Genomic DNA, 25,226 nt, shown 5'->3' on the forward strand with positions numbered 1-25,226 from the left:
AGGTGGACCGCTGGAAGGGGTGGCGGATGCCCATGGAGGACCGGGTCCGGTTGCTGAAGAGCCAGGTGGTCCCCATGTTCCTGTTCCTGAGCTACATCTGTCTCCTGCCGGAACGCTGTTTCACGGCAATTTACAGCGTGTTCTTTCAACTCCTGTGGGGGAACAGGATGAACCCAGTTCGACGTAATTTCACTTACCGGTCGCGGGAGGAAGGGGGGGTGGGAATGGTAAACCCAGTCTTGCTATTCTCCTCCCTCTTCATCCAGTTTAACCTGGGGCGGGCGGGGGGTCTGAATGCCCCAGGATGGGTACACAGTGTTGTCCAGTGGTGGGAGGGATTTTGGGGTCCTTGGTTGGGGGGAGGTAGGGTGGGACGGTTGCGGAAAGGGTTCCCGGAGGGGGTAGGCTACTATAAATCTTTGGTAAAGCTGGTTCGGCTGTGGGACATTACATGGGAGGAAGTTAGGGCAGGGCAGAGGGAGATCTGGGTGGAGCGGGTTCGCTCCCAACGCTTCTCCTCTCCCCTGGCTCTTAGGGATGCTCCGGAGCCCGTGCTGAGGCAGGGCCTGCGTTTTATTTCATCGAAACGCATCCCAAACAAGTACAGGGACATTGCTTGGCTGTCCCTACATGGCAGGTTGTATGTTAGGGCAAACCTTCGGTGTAGGAACCAGCAGGACCGAGACTGCCCGAGGGGGGAGTGTGCTGGCCGGCTGGAGACCATGGACCACTTCCTGAAGGAGTGTCCATTCTCCGTAGCGGTTTGCCGGAGAGTGGCTGCCTTGCTGGCCATCCCCAGCTTCACGTCCTACACCTATGCGGACTGGGTGTATGGGAGGCAGGGGGAGACGGGGCGGCTAGAGCCAGGTACCGCCTTTCTAATCTCAGTTATCATCAGATACTGCCTATGGATGGCTCGCTGCGGGGTGTCCCTGGGCCAGGAGTGCAGGTCTGCTGAGCAGGTCTCCTGGGACGTTGTCCGAGCTGTCCAGGAAGTGGCCCGATGGGAACGGGTGGAGGTGGGGGTAAAGACCTTTGGGGTTTGGTGGAAGCATGTACGCTTGAAGTTGAGTTGAATGTTTGGGGGGGGGGGGGGGGTTGGGGGGAGGGTTTTTGTGTAAAATTTGCATTTTTGTATAAAAGTATAGAGGGGCTGGCTTTATAACTGCACAGTGTAATGTATTGAAATTTGATTTTCCGCTTTCATTTAATAAAGGAATTCTCCAGTCTGCCCAACAAGGTAGCCAGACACTCTGTACAGATTCCACTTCTTCATGAAAACATTCTTCTTCAACAAGGCCTACAAGGAGAACCTATAACCCACTAACCTGCTTATAATCAAACGAGAAAAACGCCCAAGTTCCGACCTAAATCGGGAGATGGACGTTTATCTCACAAAAACGAATAAAGCGGTATAATCGAAAGCCGATTTTTGGAAGTTTTCAACTGCACTCCGTCGCGGATGCGGACAAAGTTGATGGGGGCGTGTCAGAGGTGTGGGGAAGGCGGAACTGGGGTGTGGTTATCTGCCGAACAAAGATGGGCGCATTTCACCAATAATGGGAAAAAAGTATGCGTTTTTAGCTAGAATTTAGGACACTTTTCCTGGACCCTGTTTTTTCACGAATAAGGCCCCAAAAAGTGCCCTAAATGACCAGATGACCACTGGAGGGAATCGGGGATGACCTCCCCTGACTCCCCCAGTGGTCACTAACCCCCTCCCACCACAAAAAAATGATGTTTCACAACTTTTTATTTTCACCCTCAAATGTCATACCCAGCTCCCTGGCAGCAGTATGCAGGTCACTGGAGGAGTTGTTAGGGGGTGCAGTGGACTTCAGGCAGGTGGACCCAGGCCCATCCCCCCTACCTGTTACAATTGTGCTGCTTAATGCTTATTAGTCGTCCAACCCCCCCAAACCCACTGTACCCACATGTAGGTGCCCCCCTTCACCCCTTAGGGCTATAGTAATGGTGTAGACTTGTGGGCAGTGGGTTTTGAGGGGGATTTGGGGGGCTCAACACACAAGGGAAGGGTGCTATGCACCTGGGAGCTCTTTTACCTGTTTTTTTGGTTTTGTAAAAGTGCCCCCTAGGGTGCCCGGTTGATGTCCTGGCATGTGAGGGGGACCAGTGCACTACGAATCCTGGCCCCTCCCACGAATAAATGTCTTGGATTTATTCGCTTTTGAGCTGGGCGCTTTCATTTTCCATTATCGCTGAAAAACAAAAACGCCCAGCTCACACATTGTTGAATAAAACATGGGCGTCTATTTTTTCCCAAAATACGGTTCGGTCCACCCCTTCACGGACCCGTTCTCGGAGATAAACGCCCATGGAGATAGGCGTTTTTGTTCAATTATGCCCCTCTAAGTCACCTCACTAACTCACTCAATTATGAAAGCCTACCATCCTTAACTACCCTAATCACTCTCTTCCTTCTTCCCATTTCCCTTCCTTGATCGCTACACATCACTAACTGTATCTGATATCCTGATATGACAATGTTAACAAATCTATGTAAGCCACATTGAGCCTGCAAATAGGTGGGGGAATGTGGGATACAAATGCAATAAATAATGATTAAACACAGGCATCTTAAACAGGGCAGTTGGCAAGTTGCCACCATGCAGTGGTGTAGCCAAGGGTAGGCTTGGGTGGGCCCAGGCCAACCCACTTTGGGTTCAGGCCCACCCAGTAGCAGCATACCTATGATGTGGCTGGCAGGGATCCCCAAGCCCCACCAGCTGAAAACTCCCAAGTGTCCCGCCTGCATACCTTGTAAGTAGCAGATTTTTGCCTGCAGTGAGCAGTGACATACATACTGCTCGCACCGGCCCCACAGCCTTCCCTCTGATGTATTTCTGCCTAGGCAGAAATAGGAAGCTGCATCAGAGGGAAGGGTGTGGGGCCAACATGAGCAGTGTGTATTAGCTGCTGCTCGCTGCTGATGAAAATCTGCTATTTAAAAGGTATACGGGAGAGGGGGGATATTTGAGATACCATATGGCATGCAGGCGAGAGGAGAGACCAAATCACCTGTGGGACGGGGCGAGGTTCTTCTGCCCACCCATCTTGGGCCCAGACCCACCCAAAATTGGGTGTCTGGCTACGCCCCTGCCACCATACCAACTTCATATAGGCAGTTATACAGTTCAATCTTGGAACATAATACCTTGATACTATTGCTTTCAACCCTAAGAATGTCTCCCCCTCCCCCACCCCTAACTAGCATTATTTCTTCATGAAATACTACCCTTCTTCCCCATAGATATATGAAGCACCTGCAAACATAGCATATGTTTTGGATGTGATATGATATACTCATACTTTATCTCTCCCTGCCAATTTTGGTGAATTAAAACTTGATGCTGCTTTCCACATTTGGTACTTTTTCAGTTTCTCTATTCTTAGACTTTGGAGGTGGCAGGGGTGGGTTAAGAATTGTCATCTGGACTTGATTTGCAACATGCTATTCCAGTCACCAACTGTTTTCATTCCATGCAGAAAAAACTGGCTTTCAGCTGCGGCCCGTGGCTGGTCTGCTTTCTGCACGGGACTTCCTCTCCAGCCTGGCATTCCGTGTATTCCAGTGTACGCAATACATCCGCCATGCATCCTCGCCAATGCATTCCCCAGAGCCGTGAGTATGTTGCTCCCTGTGCTGCACACTGCATATTCCTGTTCTTACTGACTTATGCTTTTCATTGAATAACTTCCTCAAGAGTGTGCCGTGGAGGGGCATAATCGAACGTGGACGCCCATCTCTAAGGGCGCCCATCTGTAAGGACGGCCCAGCGAAGGGGCGGGGAAACCCGTATTATCGAAACAAAATGGGCGTCCAACTTTCGTTTTGATAATACGGTCAGGGACGGCCAAATCTCAACATTTAGGTCACCTAAGAGATGGTCAACCTAAATGTTGAGATCGCTGGCCTTAGAGATGGCCGACCTCGGTTTTCGCCGATAATGGAAACCGAGGACAGCCATCTCAAAAACAGCCAAATCCAAGCCATTTGGTCATGGAAGGAGCCAGCATTTGTAGTGCACTGGTCCCCTCTCACATGCCAGGACACCAACAAATTGCTCCCAGGTGCATAGCTCCCTTACCTTGGGTGCTGAGCGCCCCAAAACCCACTACCCACAACTGTACAACACTACCATAGCCCTTAAAGGGTAACGGGGGGCACCTCGATGTGGGTACAGTGGGTTTCGGGTGGCTTTTGGAGGGCTCCCATTTACCACCACAAGTGTAACAGGTGGGGGGGGGGGGGGGGGGATGGGCCTGGGTCCGCCTGCCTGAAGTGCACTGCAGTACCCACTAAAAACTACTCCAGGGACCTGCATACTGCTGTGATGGAGCTGGGTATGACATTTGAGGCTGGCATAGAGGCTGGAAAAAAATGTTTTTTAATTTGTTTTTTTGGGTGGGAGGGGGTTGGTGACCACTGGGGGAGTAAGGGGAGGTGATCCCCAATTCCCTCCGGTGGTCATCTGGCCAGTTTGGGCACCTTTTTGAGGCTTGGTCGTGAACAAAAAGGGACCAAGTAAAGTCGGCCAAATGCTCGTCAGGGACGCCTTTCTTTTTTCTATTATCGGCCAAGGACGGCCATCTGTTAATCACGCCCCGTCCCGCCTTCAGTACACTGCCGACATGCCCCTTTGAACTTTGGTTGTCCCCGTGATGGAAAGCAGTTGGGGACGCCCAAAATCGGCTTTCGATTATGCCAATTTGGCCGGCCCTGAGAGAAGGCCGGCCATCTCCCGATTTGTGTCAGAAGATGGGTGCCCTTCTCTTTCGAAAATGAGCTGGATAGGGTGCAGGTATCATCTCTCCAGCATCACCATGTCCATCTGCACAAAGTGTCATCCACCCCAGTGCCAAGTAGACAGCAGATGTACTGCACAAGGTATAGTTGCTGACATTGGCCAAATCTTTTTCTTCTCTGCCAAGATCAAACATGTCCCTTCCATTCTCCAATCTACTACTTATACATGCTTGTAAGAAACAGATTGACTATAGTTTATTAACTCTCATCCTGGAACACATGGAGAGGCATTTTCAATGTGATGTTTTAATCCGACTTTGGGTGTTTTGCTCAAAACATCCAAAATTAAAATGGGAAATATAGCAATTTTTGAAAGAGCAAATTTATCTTTTTGTTTTGAAAATGGCTATTTGCTACATGTTGCTGCATTCAGTACTCCTGCATCTTCAGGAGCTTCTGCCCAGGAGGGAAGGGTTAGGATAGCTGTTGTAGATGGTGATTTGGTTATTAGGCATGTAGACAGTTGGGTGGCTGGTGGACGTGAAAATTGCCTGGTCACTTGCCTACTGGTGTAAAGATGGTGGACCTCACTCATCACCTAGATAGGATTTTAGATAGTGCTGGGGAGGAGCCAGCTGTCTTGGTATATGACATAGGAAAATGTGGGAGAGAGGTTCTGGAAGCCAAATTTAGGCTCTTAGGTAGAAAGCTCAAATCCAGAACCTCTAGGGTAGCATTTTCTGAAGTTATCCCCATTCCATGCACAGCTCCGGAGTCTCAATGCTTGGATGAGGTGATGGTGCAGGGAGGAGCAGTGGCATACCAAGGGGAGGGCGGTGGGGGCGGTCCGCCCTGGGTGCACGTCGCTGGGGGGTGCCGTGGCGCGCGCCTGCTCTGAGTTCGCTGACTTCGCGCGTTCGCTGCAGCTCCCTCTGCCCTGGAACAGGTTACTCCCTGTTCCGGGTCAGAGGGAGCTGCAGCGAACACGTGAAGTCAGGGAACTCTGAGCAGGCGCGCGCTGCGGCACCCCCCCAGAGGCGTGCAAGCGGGGGGGGGGGGGGGGGGGGGTCCACGCTGCATCGGGGGGGGGGGGGGGTTGCTGCACCCGGGGGGCGGGGCGCCACCCCGGGTGTCCACCCCCCTAGATTTGTAAGGAACTGGGCAACATTTTGGGGAAGGGGGAGCCTATTCCAGAATGATGAGCTCCACCTTAACCAGGATGGGACCAGGCTGCTGGCATCGGCAATTAAAAAGGAGATAGAGTGGCTTTTAAACTAGAGACTGGGGGAAAGTTGACAGTCATTCAAAATCGCATGGTTCGGAACAAGGTATCATTCAAAGATGTCACCACAACAGGGAAGATAGGGCAGAGACCATAGTAGAAGAGGTGTCTTTAAATAAAAAGCAGACAAATGATTGCAAATTAACAGTCAACTGCTGAACAAGATGTAAAGAGGAACAACAAACACAGTTTGAAATGTCTATATGCGAATGCCAGAAGCCTAAGAAATAAGATTGGAGAGTTAGAATATATTGCACTAAATGAAAAATTAGATATAATAAGCATGTCTGAGACCTAGTGGAAGGAAGATAACCAGTGAGACACTGTCATACCAGGGTACAAATTATATCATTGTGATAGGGTGGATCGAATTGGTGGAGGGGTAACGTTGTATGTTAAGAAGGTCCTTGAATCAAATAGATTGAAAATTCTGCAGGAATTAAAACATATCTTGGAATCCCTATGGATTGAAATTCTATGTGCAAAGATGAAAAGGGTAATGATAGGAGTGTATTATCATCCACCTTGCCAGAATAAACAGACAAATGTAGAAATATTATCAGAAATTAGGGGGGGGCTAACAAACTGGAGAGCACAATAATAATATGTGATTTCAATTACCCTGATATTGACTGGGTAAATGTAAGATCACGGCATGCTAGGGAGGTAAAATTCCTTAACAAAATCAAGGACTGCTTTATGGAGCAGCTGGTACATGAGCCAACAAGAGGATGAAAAATTGTAGACCTAGTCCTTAGTGGAGTGCACAATCTGGTGCAGGAGGTAATGGTGCTGGGGCCGCTTGATAATAGTGATCATAATATGACCAGATTTGATATCGGCTTTGGAGTACGTACACACAGGAAATCCAATACGTTAGCAATTAACTTTCAAAATGGAGACTGTGATAAAATCAGAAGAACAGTGTAAAAAAAAATATTCAAAGGTCAAAAATTTACATCAGGCTTGGATGATGTTCAAAAATACCATTCTGGAAGCCCAGAACCAGTGCTTTGTTTGTAGAAAAAAAAGGTGCCGGTACTCATTATGGGTGGGGCCACCACATATGGCTCCACCCCTATGATAGCCACACCCCTTATGCCAGCCATGGTGCATATAAACAGACATCATTGAAAATATTATACTAGTATAGAAGAAAAAAAAATAACATGATTTTTTTTCATTATAAATCATTTCTGTAAGCTCTTACAGCTCCAGTATACCCAGTGCAAAATAAGACAGCAGATGTAAATTTTCAAACTGGACATATTTCAAACACTAAAATGAAAATAAAATGATTTTTTCTACCTTTGTTGTCTGGTGACTTTGTTTTTCTATCCATATTGGTCCCAGTCTCTGATTCTGCTGCTCTCTATCTGTTCTCTTAACTCCATTTCCAGGGCTTCCTTTCCATTTATTTCTTTACTTTCCTCCTTTCTTCTGCATTTCTTGCCCTGCATCCATAAGTAAAAGATGGGTCCTCCTCCGTGGAATTGACTGGAGGAGGTATAACGTGGATCCAGTTTTTGCCTATTTTCTCCATCCATGTGCAGTTTTTCTCCTTTTCCCTCATCTCCATCCATGTGCATCTTCTTTTTTCTTTCCTACCCTCCATCCATGTCCAGCACTTCTCCTCTCTCCTTCCCTCCATCCATGTCCAGCACTTCTCCTCTCTCTTCCCTCCCCTGTATCCATATAAAGCAATAATTCTCTCACCCCTCTCCTCCATCCAAGTCCAGCATTTCTCCTCTCTCCCCGCCAACCCCTCCATCCATCCATGTCCAACAATTCTCCTCTATCTCCTGCTCTCCCTCTCCATCCATTTCCAGCATTTCTCCTCTCTTCCCTGCCCTCCCATCCATGTGCATCTCCTTCTTCTCTTCCCTCCCCTCCATCCATGTCCAGCATGTCTCCTCTCTCCCCTGCCCTCCCATGTCCAGCGATTCTCTCTTCTCTGCCCTCTCCTCCCATCCACGTCCAGCGATTCTCTCATCCCTGTCCTCCCCTCCCATCCATGTCCAGCAGTTCTCTCTTCTCATCCCTGCCCTCCCTTCCCATCGATATCCAGCAGTTCTCTCTTCTCTTCCCTGCCCTCCCCTCCCATGTCCAGCAATACTCTCTTCCCTTCCCTCCCCTCCCATGTCCAGCAATTCTCTCTTCCCTTCCCTCCCCTCCCCTCCCATATCCAGCAATTCTCTGTTTCCTTCCCTGCCCTCCCCTCCCATGTCCAGCGATTCTCTCATCCCTGCCCTCTCCTCCCATCCACATCCAGTGATTCTCTCATCCCTGCCCTCCCCTCCCATCCACGTCCAGCGATTCTCTCATCCCTGTCCTCCCCTCCCATCCATGTCCAGCAATTATCTCCTCATCCCTGCCCTCCCTTCCCATCGATGTCCAGCATTTCTCTGTTCCCTTCCCTGCCCTCCTCTCCCATGTCCAGCAATTCTCCGTTCCCTGCTCTCCCCTCCCAGCAATGTCCAGCAATTCTCTGTTCCATGCCCTCCCCTCCCAGCAGTGTCCAGCACTTCTCTGTTCCCTCCCCTCCCAGCGATGTCCAGCAATTCTCCGTTCCCTGCCCTCCCCTCCCAGCAATGTCCAGCACTTCTCTGTTCCCTCCCCTCCCAGCGATGTCCAGCAATTCTCCGTTCCCTGCCCTCCCCTCCCAGCAATGTCCAGCAATTCTCTGTTCTCTCCCCTCCCAGCGATGTCCAGCAATTCTCTGTTCCCTGCCCTCCCCTCCCAGCAATGTCCAGCAATTCTCTGTTCCCTGTCCTCTCCTCTCCAATGTGCAGCAATTCTCGGACTCAGCAGCACGAACAATGCAGGCAGCGATTGAAAGAGGCTGTCTGCATCGGAGCTTCCCTCTGCGAGTCCCGCCTATGCGGAAACAGGAAGTTGTAACAACGTAGGCGGGACTCGCAGAGGGAAGCTCCGACACAGACAGCCTCTTTCAATCGCTGCCTGCATCGTTCGCGCCTCTGAGTCTTAAAAAAAAAAAGTAAGTGCAGGACTTGCCGGGAGGGTCGCCGGGGGGCAAAAAAAGGTGCCGGTATGCCGTACCATTGCATACTGGCACAAAAAAAAGCACTGCCCAGAACAAATATATTCCATGTATTAAAAAAGGAGGAGGAACACCAAACAACAGCCAGCATGGTTAAAAAGTGAGGTGAAGGAAGCCATTAGAGCTAAAAGAAAATCCTTCCAAAAATGGAAGAAGAATCCAACTAAAAATAATACGAAACAACATAAGGAATGGCAAGTCAAATGCAAAGCGTTGATAAGGAAGGCAAAGAGGAACTTTGAAAATAAGATTGCGTTGGAAGCAAAAACACATAGTAAAACATTTTTTAGGTATATTGAAAGCAAGAAGCCAGCAAAAAAGATCAGTTGGACCACTAGATGACCAAGGGATGAAAGGGGGACTTAAATGAATTCTTTGCTTTGGTCTTCACTGAGGAAGATTTGGGAGAGATACTGATGCCAGAAATGGTATTCAAAGCTGACGAGTCAGAGAAATTGAATGAAATCTCTATAAACCTGGAAGATGTAATGGCATAATTTGACAAATTGAAGAGTAGTAAATCGCCTGGACCGGATGGTATTCATCCCAGAGTACTGATAGAATTGAAAAATGAACTTGCAGAACTATTGTTAGTAATATGTAAATTATCTTTAAAATCAAGCATGGTACCAGAAGATTGGAGGGTGGCCAATGTAACTCCGATTGTTTCCAGAGCTGATCCGAAAATTATAGACCAGTGAGCCTGACATCAATGCTGGGCAAAATGGTAGAGACTATTATAAAGAACAAAATTACAGAGCTTATTCAAAAGCATGGATTAATAAAACAAAGCCAGCATGGATTTAGTGAAGGGAAATCTTGCCTCACCAATCTATTACATTTCTTTGAAGGGGTGAACAAACATATGAATAAAGGCAAGCCGGTTGATATTGTGTACCTGGATTTTCAAAAGGCGTTTGACAAAGTACCTCATGAAAGACTCCAGAGGAAATTGTAGAGTCATGGGATAGGAGATAATGTCCTATTGTGGATTAAAAACTGGTTAAAGGATAGACAACAGAGAGTAGGGTTAAATGGTCAGTATTCTCAATGGGGAAGAGTAGATAGTGGGGTTCCTCAGGGGTCTCTGCTGGGATCGCTGCTTTTTAACAAATTTATAAATGATTTAGAGATGGCAGTAACTAGTGAGGTAATTAAATTTGCTGATGACACAAACTTATTCAAAAGTTGTTAAATTGCGAGAGGATTGTGAAAAATTACAAGAGGATCTTACAAGACTGGGAGACTGGGCATCTAAATGGCAGATGACGTGTATTGTGAGCAAGTGCAAAGTGATGCATGTGGGAAAGAGGAACCTGAACTATAGTACATAATGCAAGGTTCCACGTTAGGAGTCACCGACCAAGAAAGGGATCTCGGAAAGGAATGGAAAACAAAAGTGAGGACATTATAATGCCTTTGTATTGGTCCACGGTGCGACCACACTTCGAATACTGCTTTTAATTCTGGTCACCACATCTCAAAAAAGATATAGTGGAGTTTGAAAATGTACAGAGAAGGGCGACGAAAATGATAAAGGGGATGGGACGACTTCCCTATGAGGAAAGGCTGAAGCATCTAGGGCTCTTCAGCTTGGAGAAGAGACATCTGAGGGGAGATATGATAGAGGTCTATAAAATGATGAGTGGAGTGGAACGGGTAGACGTGAATCATTTGTTTACTGTTTCCAAAAATACTAGGACTAGGGGGCATGCGATGAAGATACAAAGTAGTAAATTTAATACGAATCGGAGAAAAGTTTTCTTCACTCAACATGTAATTAAATTCTGGAATTCATTGCCAGAGAATGTGGTAAAGGTGGTTAGCTTAGTGGGGTTTAAAAGGGGTCTGGATGGCTTCCTAAAGGAAAAGTCCATAGACTATTATTAAATTGACTTGGGAAAATCCACTGCTTATTTCTGGGATAAGCATCATAAAATGTATTGAGCTTTTCTGGGATCTTGCCAGGTATTTGTGACCTGGATTGGCCACTGTTGGAAACAGGACACTGTGCTTGATGGACATTTGGTCTATCCCAGTGTGGCAATACTTATGTATAAATGTCATAAATAGATTAGAATCATGGTTGGTCACTGGCCCCATGAGCCATCATATGCAATTGTCTGGGAATGTTTTCCCCTATTTATATCCCTTCCTACCCGCAGCATTATGGGTAGGAAGGGATATAAATTTACAGCAGCTTGTAGGGGCACTTCAGGGCTGGAATCATGCACCTGCAATCCAGGGCCCCAGGGCCCTGGATTGCAGGTGCATGATTCCAGCCATGTGGAGAGCAAGTTTTTAACAGGCCATCTATATTTGAGTATATGGAGGGCACCTAAGTGGCACCTGTTCTATAAAAGACTGGCAGCCTAATAGTGCAGTGGCCTGAGAACCAGGGGAACTGGGTCCAATTCCTTCTACAGGTTCTTGTGACCCTGGGCAAGTCACTTAACACTCCATTGCTCCAGGTACAAAATAAGTACCTGTGTATAACATGTGAACCACTTTGATTGTAACCATAGAAAGATGGTATATGAAATCCCATCCCCAGGTATATACACTCATATAAGGGTAGGCATGAGGTCTTAAACCAGCCATACAGCTGCTGTAAATGCCAGAGATATGCATACATTTTACAGTTCCACCTACACTCCACAAATGTGCATGCCTACCTTTAAAATATGGATTATGTAAGATATGTGCATATTTACAGAATATCTCTTAAGCAAATTTTTGGCATTTACAAGTGATGATTTTTCTTTGTTTAGTATGATAAATTGTATTTATTTTGATTATGTGTGTTTTATGATGTACACACTGCCTAGTACAATTAGATCGGTTTAGAAATGTTTTAAATAAATAAAATAAACATACATGTGTATGTGCCTGTATTCTAATGATTTATGTGTGCAGTCGGAGTATGTGTTTGTGCCCAGTGTATAGAATTATCACCAAAGTGTCACCCTTAAGAAAAGACAATGACTCCCTCTAGCCCTCTCTGTTCCTGGGGCCAATAAACAGTTTCTGTAGCATTCCCAGCTCCAGCTGATCTAGAGAACAAAAGCCCAAACCAGAGATGTTCCATATAGCCACTGGCCACTGGGCTAGTCCATTCATGGACTTCAATGCAAAGCTCTGGATTTACAAATATATTGTAACCCAGTGGTTTCCAAACCTGGTCCTGGAGGCCCCCCAGCCAGTCAGGTTTTCAGTATATCCACAATGAATATTCAGTGCATGCAAATCTCACTCATTAATATTCATTGTGGGTATCCTGAAAATCTGACTGGCTGGGGTGCCTCCAGGACCAGGTTTGGGGACCACTGCTCTAACCAATCATTACGTAGACCAGAGAGAAGGAGCACTGTCATTATGGCATTGACCAATTACAGCTCATTAAACTGGAGCAAGGAAGGAAGTTGACTTGTTCAAGGTGACATCTGGTACACATTAATTCATAGGTTAAAACGCATTGCATCAATTTAGTGTTGCACTAAATTTTGTAAATTGCTCTATTTGCCCTGGCATTTGGGTAGATTATTAGTGTTCAAATAGAAGGCGTTTGTGCATGCTGAGCAGGTGACACAGTTTTGGGCAATTTGTGGCTTGTGATTTAACTAATGATTGTGTTTTGGGAATTTGTATTTGCATTTGTTTGTTGTTTATAATTTTACATTTGTAATTTTTGTGAATGTTTTATTGCACTCTTTCCTCCTGGCTCACCTCAGTATTTGTGTTCCTTTGAAGAGACTGCTGTCATGAGCTCCTGGGACATGTACCCATGCTGGCTGACCATACATTTGCTCAATTCTCACAGGTAAATGAAGGCTGAAAATCACCACACATAAGGTAGATATAACTGGAAACTAAAACTGCCAGGGAGCCCTTTGCTCATTCAATTGCAGCTCTTGTCTACAACAACCACACTAGAAAATGGTATTGAAGTACTTGTGGTGGAGATTATAGCTTCTGCACTCAGTCTCTCCTAGCAGGAGGCGCTGTAGGGAAACTGGAACATTGACTGTGGAGAGGTCAGTGCTGTTCCAGTTATAGACTCTTACATCAGGAAAGATTAAGTGGTCAATATTCAAAGTGATTTAATCGGCCAGAAACGGCTCCTGGTTGGTTAAATCACGTGTTCGGGGCTATCTGCTAATGTTCAGTGGCACTTAAGCAGTTAGTACTGCTGAATATCACTACTGATCGCTAAACTGAAAGCCAGCTATTTTGTGGGCGGTCTGTGGGCGGAGCTGGCACTTATGCAGTTAAATGCCGATATTTAGCACTTAATCGACTACATTTAGTGGTTAAATCCTATCACATAAAGGTCAGTCCTATTTTTATGCTGTGTCACTTAGGCAGTTAAGTCCACTTAACAACATAAGAGACAGTCGGACGTATAAACCCGGATATTTAATGCTGGTGCGGTGTCCAGGAATAATGCCGGTGGTGGCTAAAAAACATTCACCGCCACTGGCTGAATATCGATCCCTTTATTATTATGTTCAGCAGTAGAAAGATTACCATCTCAGGGTTCGTTTCTTGATATGAAATCCAAAACTACTACATGAGGTTTTACTATAATGGTAGCACCTGTATCACTTTTATACAACTCCTGCGTAAGACATCCATTTCTCTTCCTCAGGACATTGGACTTGCTTCACTAGGAGCAACAGATGAGGAAATTGAAAAACTTTCAACGGTATGTATAACTCGGTCCAGTGACTATTGGACAAACCCATGGTGGCAGTAATAATAAACTGCTATTTCTGTATCTTATCAGTACATCAGGGGCCCTACTAAGCCGTGTAAACATCTACGTACACCAAAATGGAGTTACTGCATCGCTACCGTGTCGCTCTAGTTTTTGGCGCACATCCGATGCACGCATCTGAAAAATATTTTTTATTTTCAGGTGTGCGGAACGGATGCGCACCAAGTGGCATTTGGCGCAAGTAGGTCATTACCACCGGGTTACCGCATGAGTCTTTACCACTAGGTCAATGGCTGGTGGTAAGGTCTCAGACCCAAAATAGACGCGCGGCAATTTTCATTTTGCCACATATCCATTTTTGGCAAAAATTTAAAAAAGGCCTTTTTTACAGGTGTGCTGAAAAATGGATCGGCGCGCGCCCAAAACCCACGCCTACACTACCGCAAGCCATTTTCAGCACGCCTTTGTAAAAGAACCCCTCAATGCTTAACCCGTGTTATCAGTGCAGTGTGTGTTCTTTTCCATGTTTATGATGCACTGTCCACTCCTTTGGTGAATTGGCACTACTGTCAGTGCAGTAGTAACACTTTGAGGTCAATATTTGAAGGGAATAGGCAAAGAAGGAATGTAGCTGACTAGATCAATTTGTCTAGATTAGGTGGCTAAATTTACCCACCTAAGTTTCATTAGCCAGTTAAATTTAGCTGTTCAAAATGTGGGCATACCTAGGGGAAGGATTAGAGAGGGAAGACAAAGTTAGGTGGCTAGGACTGATTTTAGGCATTAGCTACATTACTTGGCTATCTATTGCAAAAATAGATCTAAATCTGGCCAGCCACCACCTCCCCTCCTGACTGCAATTTAAATAAAGCAAACCAGGCAGCTTTTCCTCCTCTCCAACCTTCCCACCTCACTGTAAAAATAGAAAGTAAAGTCCTCCTGGTGTCCCTGCATTTTACGAGACCAAAAAATGCCTCCACTATGCTCCTGTACTGAATCCTGATATTCTTGCTCTTTAAAATATATGCCATCTGCTCCACTAACCTTCTGCTATTCCACCCCCCCCCCACACACACGCTCTCAAGGATGTGGGGGGGAGGGGGGGAGAAAGCAATGTCCCTGTACTATTTCCCCTTTTTCCTGTACTCCTACTTAAAAAAAGAAAAGTCTTAACCAGGATCCCCTAGCTCATCATTGTTTATCACTATCAAATGGAGTGGAGGGGGGGGGGGGGGGGTTGGAAGGGATTCCTTCTCCCTCCTCCTTTGTCCCTTTCTTCCTGTTCAAAATAGGGTGGTGAACGCTTGGAATGCCCTCCCGCGGGAGGTGGTGGAGATGAAAACGGTAATGGAATTCAAGCAAGCGTGGGACAGGCATAAAGGAATCCTGTGCAGAAGGAATGGATCCACAGAAGCTTAGCTGAAATTGGGTGGCGGGGGGAAGAGGGGTTGGTGGTTGAGAGGCTAGGATGGGGGAGGGCAGACTTATACGGGGTCTGTGCCGGAGCCGGTGATGGGAGGCGGGACTGGTGGTTGGGAGGCGGGAAATACTGCTGCACAGACTTATATGGTCTGTGCCCTGAAAAAGACAGGTACAAATCAAGGTAAGGTATACACATGAGTTTATCGTGGGCAGACTAGATGGACCGTGCAGGTCTTTTTCTGCCGTCATCTACTATGTTACTATGTTACTATGTAAAATATGGATTATCTCATATCCTAAGGCAGGGATTCTCAAGCCAGTCCTCGGGACACACCCACATCCAGCCAGGGCCATCCCATAAGCTGTGCGAGCACAGGGTGCAAGCAAGATGAAGGTGCAAAACTTGCTCCTCATCCACTGTCTCCCCTGAGATCACTGCAGTGCAGTGGGTGGGACAGGGCCACTGTTCCCTCTAAGCTGAGTGGAAGTCCTCCAATTGCATTGCTGCCAGTGGGGGGTGGTGCTTCGATATTATGTCTTCAATTGATAGGGAGAGGCAGGTTCCCCAGAGTCCTGCATTACTTACCTATCCCTCACTATTGAAACAGCACCCCCCCCCCCGCCCCCCCCCCCCCCCCACACACTGGCAGGACTGTAGATAGATGACTTCCACTCAGCTTGGAAGGGACAGTGGTGGGGACACTAGGGGATGTGTTGTACAGGTCACACTTTCAGCTCGGGATTCTCATGCACATACCCACAATGAAAATGCATGAGATAAATTTGCCTACAACAGATGCAGTGCACACAGATTTATTCCATGCATATTCATTGTGGATATCATGAAAACCTGATTGGCTGGGTAAGGCCTGACTTGAGAACTGCTATCCTAAGCTGTTTTCCAAAAATCAACAAGAGATGACAAAAATGCAGTCACATCAAGAGCCGAAATGAAGTGACATTTACCTGTATGTCAGCCCTGCACCTTATTTATTTATTTATTAGGATTTATTTACCACCTTTTTGAAATAATTCACTCAAGGCGGTGTACAATTAAAGTAGTGAGGCCACAATTTTAACATGGTTTCATTCTGGAACCAGTAAAGAGATGTGGTAGCCATGTTAGTCCACTTTTAAAGGTAATCAATAGAAATAAAACAAAATAAAACATGGAAAAGAAAATAAGATAATACCTTTTTTATGCTGCTTATTTTTGAAGGAGAAGGGCGGCCATCTCCTAATGCCGGCCAAATCGGTATTATCAAAAGCCGATTTTGGCCGGCTTCAACTGCTTTCTGTCGCAGGGCCGGCCAAAGTTCAAGGGAGCGTGTCAGCAGTATGCAGGTCCCTGGAGCAGTTTTTAGTGGGTGCAGTGCACTTCAGGCAGGCGGACCCACGCCCATCCCCCCACTACCTGTTACACTTGTGGTGGTAAATGGGAGCCCTCCAACCTCCCCCCAAAACCCACTGTACCCACATGTAGGTGCCCCCCTTCATCCCTAAGTGCTATGGTAGTGGTGTACAGTTGTGGGTAGTGGGTTTTGGGGGGCTTAGCACCCAAGGTAAGGGAGCTATGCAGGTTGGTGTCCTGGCATGTGAGGGGGACCAGTGCACTGCAAATGCTGGCACCTCCCATGACCAAATGGCTTGGATTTGGCCGGGTTTGAGATGGCCGCCATTAGTTTCCATTGTCGGCGAAAACCAATGGCGGCCATCTCTAACGCCGGTGATCTCTAAGGGCGATCTAAATGTTGAGATTTAGCCAGCCCCAACCATATTATCGAAACGAAATGAAAGATGGCCGGCCATCTTGTTTCGATAATACAGTCGGGTACGCCGCTTGACGGGGCCGTCATTAGAGATGGCCGCCCTTATAGATGGCCGGCCCCGTTCGATTATGCCCCTCCAAATCATCCAAACAGGAATTGAAAAGACATACAATAGAAACAGTCATTTGATATTCTGCTTGTCGTGATAACCTCAAAATGATTTATAATTTTCTATGAAGGGTCAATCATCTAATTTCTCAATGATTGGGAGCCGAACATTGGCCCACTCATACTATGTGAATTTAACAGGTGCACAGGTGTGGTGGGCACCTGTGCAATACATTTAAAGCCTCTTGCAGGAAGGAAAGCTGGAGGGGGAGAGGGGAAGAAAGGCTAGATGAAACACAGGAGGTTAAGAGCTCTGCCGAAGGTCACCTTTTCATTAATTAGCACACAGGAGTTGCCTTGGGGTGGGATGTAACCTGTTTGCACTGCCTCACATTCACATCATCACCAGATAATTCCTGAGCTTCCTGCTTTCCTTGTAGCTTTACTGGTTCACCGTGGAGTTTGGACTCTGCAAGCAGAATGGATCCATCAAGGCATACGGAGCTGGGCTTCTGTCCTCTTATGGAGAGTTAATAGTGAGTCAACAAGCATCTTTCTGACATTATCTGCATTTAGGTTTAAACTTAGGGAAAGAGAGAGAGAGAGAGAGAGAGAAAGAGAGAGAGAGGACATTAGTGCCCCTTCTCCCACTGAACTGAGTGCTAGATCCCAGCACATTCATCCTTGGTGACACTGGAAATTCAGCAGAGAGCAGGCAGTGGGGTGACTCAGCTTTGAGTTGGATGTTCAAAACTACCATGAGTGTAAATGTGCTGTTAATGCCTGGTTTGCATGCATGCTGTTGTGTGCCAAATGCTCAGAGGGCTGGAGTGCAGGTGTTGACATGTGCAGTAAAAGTGCCGTAAATTGTATTGAAATGCATTTAAATAGATTATTAATAAGGTCAGTAAGTATTCCTTCACAATGCACAGATGGCAGCACTGGAACGCACAGAAGGAAATGATAGCCCATAATGCCGAAAAGTTTTCATCAGGTTAGGGGGACGTCATTGAGGAGAGAATTCCTTGTCAAATTTTCAGAATGAACTGCTGGTTTTGTCGTCTTTCAGAAACAGAAGGGCTCCTGCAAGTTTTAAAGGCAGACAGGATATAACAAACATGTGCGCATAGCCAAGCAAAATCGAAAGTAAAAGCACACTTGCGGAACTGTTTTTCTGCACCTAAATATGAGCCTTGCAAAATTCAATGTGCTAGTAATATTCGTGAGGTTCATATTTACGCACTGAAGAAAATGAGCCAATGTATGCTGACATTTATTTATTTAAAAATTTCTATTCTGCCTACAACTAAGCGGATCACAAAGCTACTAAGTGGATCACAAAGCCATGTAAATAAAAAAATCCTAACAAATAAAATCTAATATGAAATCACAAACAGATCAAATCTCCAATCATAAATCAAGCACAGGTGTCAACTCCATGCATTCACAGATATGTCTTCAATTGTTTTCAGAATTGATCCTTGCTGCTACACAATCTTAGATATCCTGGCAAGTTGTTCCAAATTTGTGGGCCTTCAATCGAAAAAGCTGCATTCCGAGTATCAGCATATCTTACAGTATGTAATTTAGCAGTTGATAAAAACATCAAATTTTCAGATTGCAAAGACCTTACAAGGATGATACACACGAATCACCTCTTTAAGGTACCAAGGAACACATTCCAAATACAATACCTGATGGATCAAACGTGAACAGGTAGCCAATGCAACGAATGAAGAATAGGAGATACGTGTAGCACTGGGACCTGCACAACTTTCAGCACGAGCAATTATACCAACTGAAACCAAGTGTAAATCCCAGCGCGCATGTTGTGTATGGATCTGCACTATTCTATAACACTGTGTGCCCTTGACCTATCCATGTCCTTCTCATAGCCACACCCCATTTGCAGATCTGCTCAGAAACGTTTATGCGGTATTCAATCAATGGGTACGTAAGTTTATTTGGATGGATCTGCTGTTACTGCCCTGGCACCTTGCATCTGTTAGAATGCTTTTTTTGTGCCAAAACGTTCAGCAATGAAGGAATATCTAACATTCGGCATCATACGATTCCTTCACGTGGTCCTACCACATGAACCTTATCCTACCAGAACATTACCTTGTATTTGGAGTCTGTAAACAGCTCTCCGGCACTATGTAAGCCACATTGAGCCTACAAATAGGTGTGGAAAATGTGGGATACAAATGTAACAAATAAATAAATAAATACAATACAATACATAGACTTTCCTTGTTAGAGCCCAATTGAACAGAGGGCATATGTGGAAGGAGCATGGGTGTGTCATGGGTGTGTTGCCAAACAACATGCACAACTTATAGAATTCTATCAGTTCCATGCATTACATAGTGCACTAGGGTACACAACTTACACCAGCCATTGACATAAGATGGCACACCTAACTTTTGGCATGCCACAGTGGCTATGTGTAAGTATCCGATAAGGGCTTAGGCCTGTTCAGAAACTGTTCTAGAAGTGGTATTAAATGGCACCTACCTCTTGGCAAACAGCAAAAGAGAGGGTCCAAAAGCACACAATGCAGAACAACAAAAGAAAGCACAAATGAGCCTTCAAGAATGGAACGATGGAGAGTCCTATAATCCAATTTACCCGACACGGGCCATGTTTCAGCACACACTGTGCCCGCCTCAGGAGTCAAACTAAAACTCTCAGCAATAACAAAAAAGGTCCAAATAGATTCTTCAAAACAGCACGTTGTGTCTAACCTTTTCTCGTGGTTTTGTTAGAAGCCTTTAAAACATATGGACGTGTTTGTTTTGTTTTGCAGCTGACCAATGTGTGCTATTTTGAAGAATCTATTTGGACCTTTTTTTGGTATTGTTGAGGAGTAGAGGAGTGGCCTAGTGGTTAGAGTACTGGTCTTGACAGCCAGAGGTGGCTGGTTCAAATCCCACTGCTGCTGCCACAGGCCTTCCTTTATTACTACCCAAGGTTTCCACTCCTATCTTGTCCTGGCCATTGTAATGCCATTTCTCAGCAGGGGTAAAGATAATTCAATGTATGATTAAATAGTATTGCATCAATTTCATTTTTTATTTTATGTCATGATGCCTTTCTGAATTTTAATCTGGTCCAGCATTCCTTGTCAGATGAACCGGAGATTCGTGATTTTGAGCCGGAAGTAGCAGCCATACAACCGTATCAGGATCAAAACTACCAGTCAGTGTATTTTGTGTCTGAAAGCTTCAGTGATGCGAAAGAAAAGCTCAGGTAGGAAGCAGAAATGCTGCTCATGTTTCTGGAAAGCTCTGGCTATGATGTCTGTATCTAGGTACATAAGAACATAAGAGTAGCCATACTGGGTCAGACCAGTAGCCCATCTAGCCCAGTATCCAGCTTCCAGCAGTGGCCAATCCAGGTCACTAGTACCTGGTAGAAACCCAAATAGAAGCAAACTTCCATGGTACCAATCCCAGGTAAGTAGTGGCTTCCCCAAGTCAATCTCAATAGCAAGACAGCAGATGGTAGTTTAAGTATGGTAAAGCTATGTGAAAAGACATATTCCCTCTAATTCTAGAATGTTGTACCCCAGATTTCTGAATAGCATGCAGATTTGTATGTACAACTTATAGAAAAAGGTCAGTTACATGCATAACTTAATGAATTAATTAGTGGCCCAATTAGCCTTATCAATTAATTATTGACTATAATTGATGCTATTTAGTGCTGATTGTCTCCTCTGTTTTCCGGTCCTGGTCTCCTGAGGTTCATTGGTTGTTTGAGCCACTCTTCACTGAGGCGCGGCGTTTGTAGTTCATTTGTTGCTCTCTCTTGCGTGGGTGCTGGCGGGTCGCTCCCCACGCAGCCGCCTGCATGTGTGGGGGGAGGGGTTCAGCTGAGCATGGTCCTCCTGGTCTTTCGCGGCGCGAGCGTTGCCACTGTTTGCCGCCTTGATCACCTGCCCCCCAACGTCTCCGGCACCGCCTGCATGGCAGGATGTCTGTTCGCCACCTCTCCTCTCAGTTCAGGTGGGCAGTCATCTGACTGGTGCACTTCTCAGCGTGCAGCTGGGGGTTGGGGCCGCTACCACCCATCCAGCGATATGCCGATGCAGGGGTGGGCGCTCACACCATGATGCGCTGGGGCAGGGATGGACGTCGGCTAGTATGGCTGCCGGTATGGGAGGCACCGATTCCCGTTCGGTAGTGAAATTACATAGCAGTTGTTGCTGATTGTTGCTTCAGTCTTAGTCTGGGAGAAGAGAGAGACAGATCTCTTTGCTAAGGCTCTGTGAACAGATATATGTATACAGTCTAAACAGTACCTGATCTCCCCAGGTACTGTTTAGACTGTATACAGATGTTTAGTTAACGTTATAATTGATCCATATTTCTGTTACCTGTTATTGTTTGCTATTTGCACTATTTTGTTCCACTGTTCAATATTTTAAAGAGAATAAACATAATTGTTTGTTCGCCCTGTTTGTCTGGACTGATAAAGAATCCTGGTAGTTTGTGTGTTGAGTCTGTGAGTGCTTTCTAGGAATTATGGGACCACTGGGAGTGTGGCCCCAGTAACCTAGAAATCACTGGGGATAATTTAAGAATGGGAGACTTGCCCAGAGGTGGTTGTGACCCAGTCAGTGGGAGGAGGGTGCTAGTGTAGAGCACAAGCAGCAGGTGCAGATGGACCCGAGCTGTGCTGGGGATAGACCCTCTAAGTGGCCGCGGGGTAACCCCAAGCGGGTGGCTTGGCATTTTGTGACAGAGTATAACAGCCCTTAGTCAATATCTATAAGTTGATTGCTCAAATTCTAGACTATGCAGCTCCAAGGTGGGTGTGGACCTGGGTGGGGCATGTGCAGGCCAGCAGCATGTCAGGCAGTTGGGTGCATGGGTTATAGAATTCTAGGATTTATGCAACAACTGTAAGCAGTTAGACACAAGCTTCTGCACCAGCCATTCAGCTAGCGAAGTGCTCACACCTAAAGTTAGGTGCTATGATGGCAGTTGCACACACAACAGCTGTTATAGAATTCACGCTTAGCCCATATTATCCTGGTACCTAACTTTAGGTGATCTATATAGAATTATCCTCAATATCTGCTTTAGGCCCTGATTCACTTTTTCCCCTATGGACATAGACGAGGTAATTTTCTAAGGGGACACTTACTTGCAGCAGTAAAGCACATGCTCATTTGGAAGTATTTTAGCCATTTACTTACATGTGTGGCCAAATATGCAAATTAGTAAAAACATAAAGGTTGCCCTACTGGGTCAGACCAAGGGTCCATCTAGCTCAGTATCCTTTTTTCAACAGTGGCCAGTCCAGATCACTAGTACCTGGTAGAGTCCCAAAACGTGGCAAGGTTCCCTGCTACTTAATCCCAAGGATAAGCAGTGGCTTTGCCCAGGTCTATCTTAAATATGGATTATGGACTCTTCCTCCAGGAGTTAGTCCAAACCTGTTTTAAACCCAGAAACATTAACTGCATTTACCACTTACTCTGGCAATAAGTTCCATAGATTAACTATACATTGTGGGGAAGCATATTTTCTCCTATTTGTGCTGTGTAACTTTATAGAGCGTTCCCTAGTCTGTGTACTTTTTAAAAGAGTAAACAATCGATTCGCATTTACCCATTCCACTCCATTCAGGATTTTATAGACCTCTTATAAAATACCAACCAGCATAAAAGTTTGTACATTCATAAAATAAATGTTAAATTATACAAAAAGCAACCAAAAATAAAAAATATTCAAGTTTGAAAAAGTATGCACATTCACATGATGGTGGGTGTGCATGAGTGGAGTATAGAAGTATGCGTATAGATTATAAAATACTATGAGACCAATATTCAAAGTCATTTAAGCAGGCCAGAGAGGGCTCTGGCCTGCTTAAATTGCCTGGGGTCACCCAACTGCCAATATTCAGGAGCATTTAACTAGGCACTGCTGCTGAATATCAGCTCTGACTGCCATTAAAAAAAAATGGACAGGTCAGGAACAGTACAGGGGGGTGGCATCGGGAAGGAGCCGGCAGTTATGTGGGTGCCAGCAATATTCAGTGCTGGAACCCACATAGCTAACCCAGCCAAGTTAAGACAGCTCAGAAGCTGTCCTAAATAGACTGGTTAGTTATGCGGGTCCCAGCACCGAGTATTGACTGGGACCTACATAACTGCCGGCTCCTTAACTTTTTTTTAAAGTCCTTCAGTCCCCCTCCCACTCTCTGATGCAGTTTCCTCTTTCTTTTTCCCTTCCTCCCAGCCTGTCAGTCACAACTTCCTTCCCCGAGAACGTCCCTCAACCCCCCGGATTCAGATAGGCCTCCCCTCTAGGCTTACCTTCCATCCCCAGTGGTCCAGTGGGAACAGAAGTAAAGCCCACTCACTCCTTCCCCTTAAGGCTGCCTAAAGAAAATGGCTGCTGCAAGCTCTTGCAGCAGTTTGATTTATTACACAGAACCCCCTCATACCCAGTAATCACCATCAAAACTCTCCCTCCCACCTCCCCAATTACCATTAAACCCCCCTCCCTCTTGCCACCTGAACACCATCCAAATCCCCTTACAACCCCCAATCAACATCAGAGCCCCCTCCTGCATTGTCTCAAGCCCCAGTGAAACCCCCACATGCCTACTTATCATCCCTGGTGATCTAGTGGTCCAAGGAGCAGTGGTGAACCCCATTCGCTCCTGTCCTTTGCAGTTCCTCAATTACAATGGCCGCCACAACCTGTAGTGGTGAAATAGCAGCATTGAATGTTGGGGCTTAATTCTGCCGAAATTGGTTAGTGTATAAAAAATCCACTGACTGCCACCAGCTGAATACTGACTGATATAGTAATTAAAAAGAAGTCAGTTCTTCCTGTGGATGATATGGCCACACTGGGGGGGGGGGGGGGGGGGGGGGGGGGGGGGGTGGATATTAAGCAACACACTTCCTGGGTGTTGGCTGCTTAAATCATTTTGTATATTAGGCCCATGGTTTGGCTTGGCAACTTGCAGAAGATAGCTCATTTCATCCTTTTAAAGCAGAATCACAATTTCATGGCACTTTGGGTTCTCTTGCAGGAGTTATGCTGTGAACATCAAGAGACCATTTGCGGTGAAATATGACCCGTACACATTCACCATGCAGGCGATGGACAGTCCCCAGAAGATCCGCAGCAGTCTGGAAGGTGTGAAAGATGAGCTCCAGTCTTTGATCGATGCCATGAATATTATCAGTTAAATAGGCGATAATATTCAAGAAAGAGGGCCTTCTCTGGTGATTAATGATGACCAACATGAGTTTTGGGCCAGCATGCCAGCACATGAGCAAGAAAATCCAAGCATAGGGTTCCTTATCTGTATTTAAGCTGGAACATATAAAGATGTAGTCCAGTGAAATTATTTTTGCCATTCAAACCAAAAAATGTTCCTATAGTAACTATACTCAAATCACAGGTTTTTAAAGTAAAACAATAAACATAATAGCTATCCTGATGATGCTAACCCTAAGAAATTGCCGAGACCCCGAAGCATTTCTTGTGCAAAGCTTTAGTTGAGAGGATGTATACAGGTGCAGAGAGGGAGTATATCAGTGACTTTATGGACCAAGGGGACCTTTTACTAAGCTGCGGTAAAAGGGAGCCTGTGCTAGCGTCAGCGCATATTTTTAATGCGTGCTGAGCCCCCCTTTTACTTCAATGGGTAAAAGGCTGTCCATTTTTGGGAAAAAGAAATGGTTGTGTGGTAAGTGAACCACTTACTGTGCGACCATTTCAGTGGGGAGCCCTTACTGCCACCCATTGAGATGGCAGTAAGGGCTCCCATGCTAATCCTTCGGTAACCGGGCAGCTGTTAAGTTCCAATGCTACAAAACTAGGACATATCTTTGTCACGCATTAGGGGTGGGAACTACCGCCGGGCTTCTTTGGTAGCCCGGCCATTGTTCTGGATTGGCACGTGGTAAGCCCGTGGTGGGCTTACCGCTGCTTAGTAAAAGGGCCCCTATAAGCGGCTCTTTACCAATATTTAAGCGGGAGGTTCACTATAGCATAGCTATATGATAGAGCAGAGATGGTTCATCCATGGCAACAGTTCCCAAAGCAGCACTGAGGGCCCTATTTCCT

The 25,226-nt window shown here is 46.0% G+C and overlaps 1 protein-coding gene across 1 annotated transcript in view; it reads left to right on the plus strand.

The window, feature by feature from the left end:
- TH (tyrosine hydroxylase) overlaps window positions 1-24,773 on the plus strand; it is a 98,733-nt gene extending 73,960 nt beyond the window's left edge. The window contains exons 8-13 of the mRNA XM_030199517.1: window positions 3,508-3,643; window positions 12,862-12,931; window positions 13,760-13,816; window positions 17,568-17,663; window positions 20,246-20,379; window positions 24,184-24,773. Coding sequence (XP_030055377.1) covers window positions 3,508-3,643; window positions 12,862-12,931; window positions 13,760-13,816; window positions 17,568-17,663; window positions 20,246-20,379; window positions 24,184-24,343 — 653 coding nt within the window. The 3' untranslated portion in view covers window positions 24,344-24,773. The remainder of the gene's footprint in view (window positions 1-3,507; window positions 3,644-12,861; window positions 12,932-13,759; window positions 13,817-17,567; window positions 17,664-20,245; window positions 20,380-24,183) is intronic.
- The last annotated feature ends 453 nt before the right edge of the window (window positions 24,774-25,226 follow it).

Source organism: Microcaecilia unicolor, chromosome 4, assembly GCF_901765095.1.
Source record: "Microcaecilia unicolor chromosome 4, aMicUni1.1, whole genome shotgun sequence".
Lineage (NCBI taxonomy): Eukaryota > Metazoa > Chordata > Amphibia > Gymnophiona > Siphonopidae > Microcaecilia > Microcaecilia unicolor.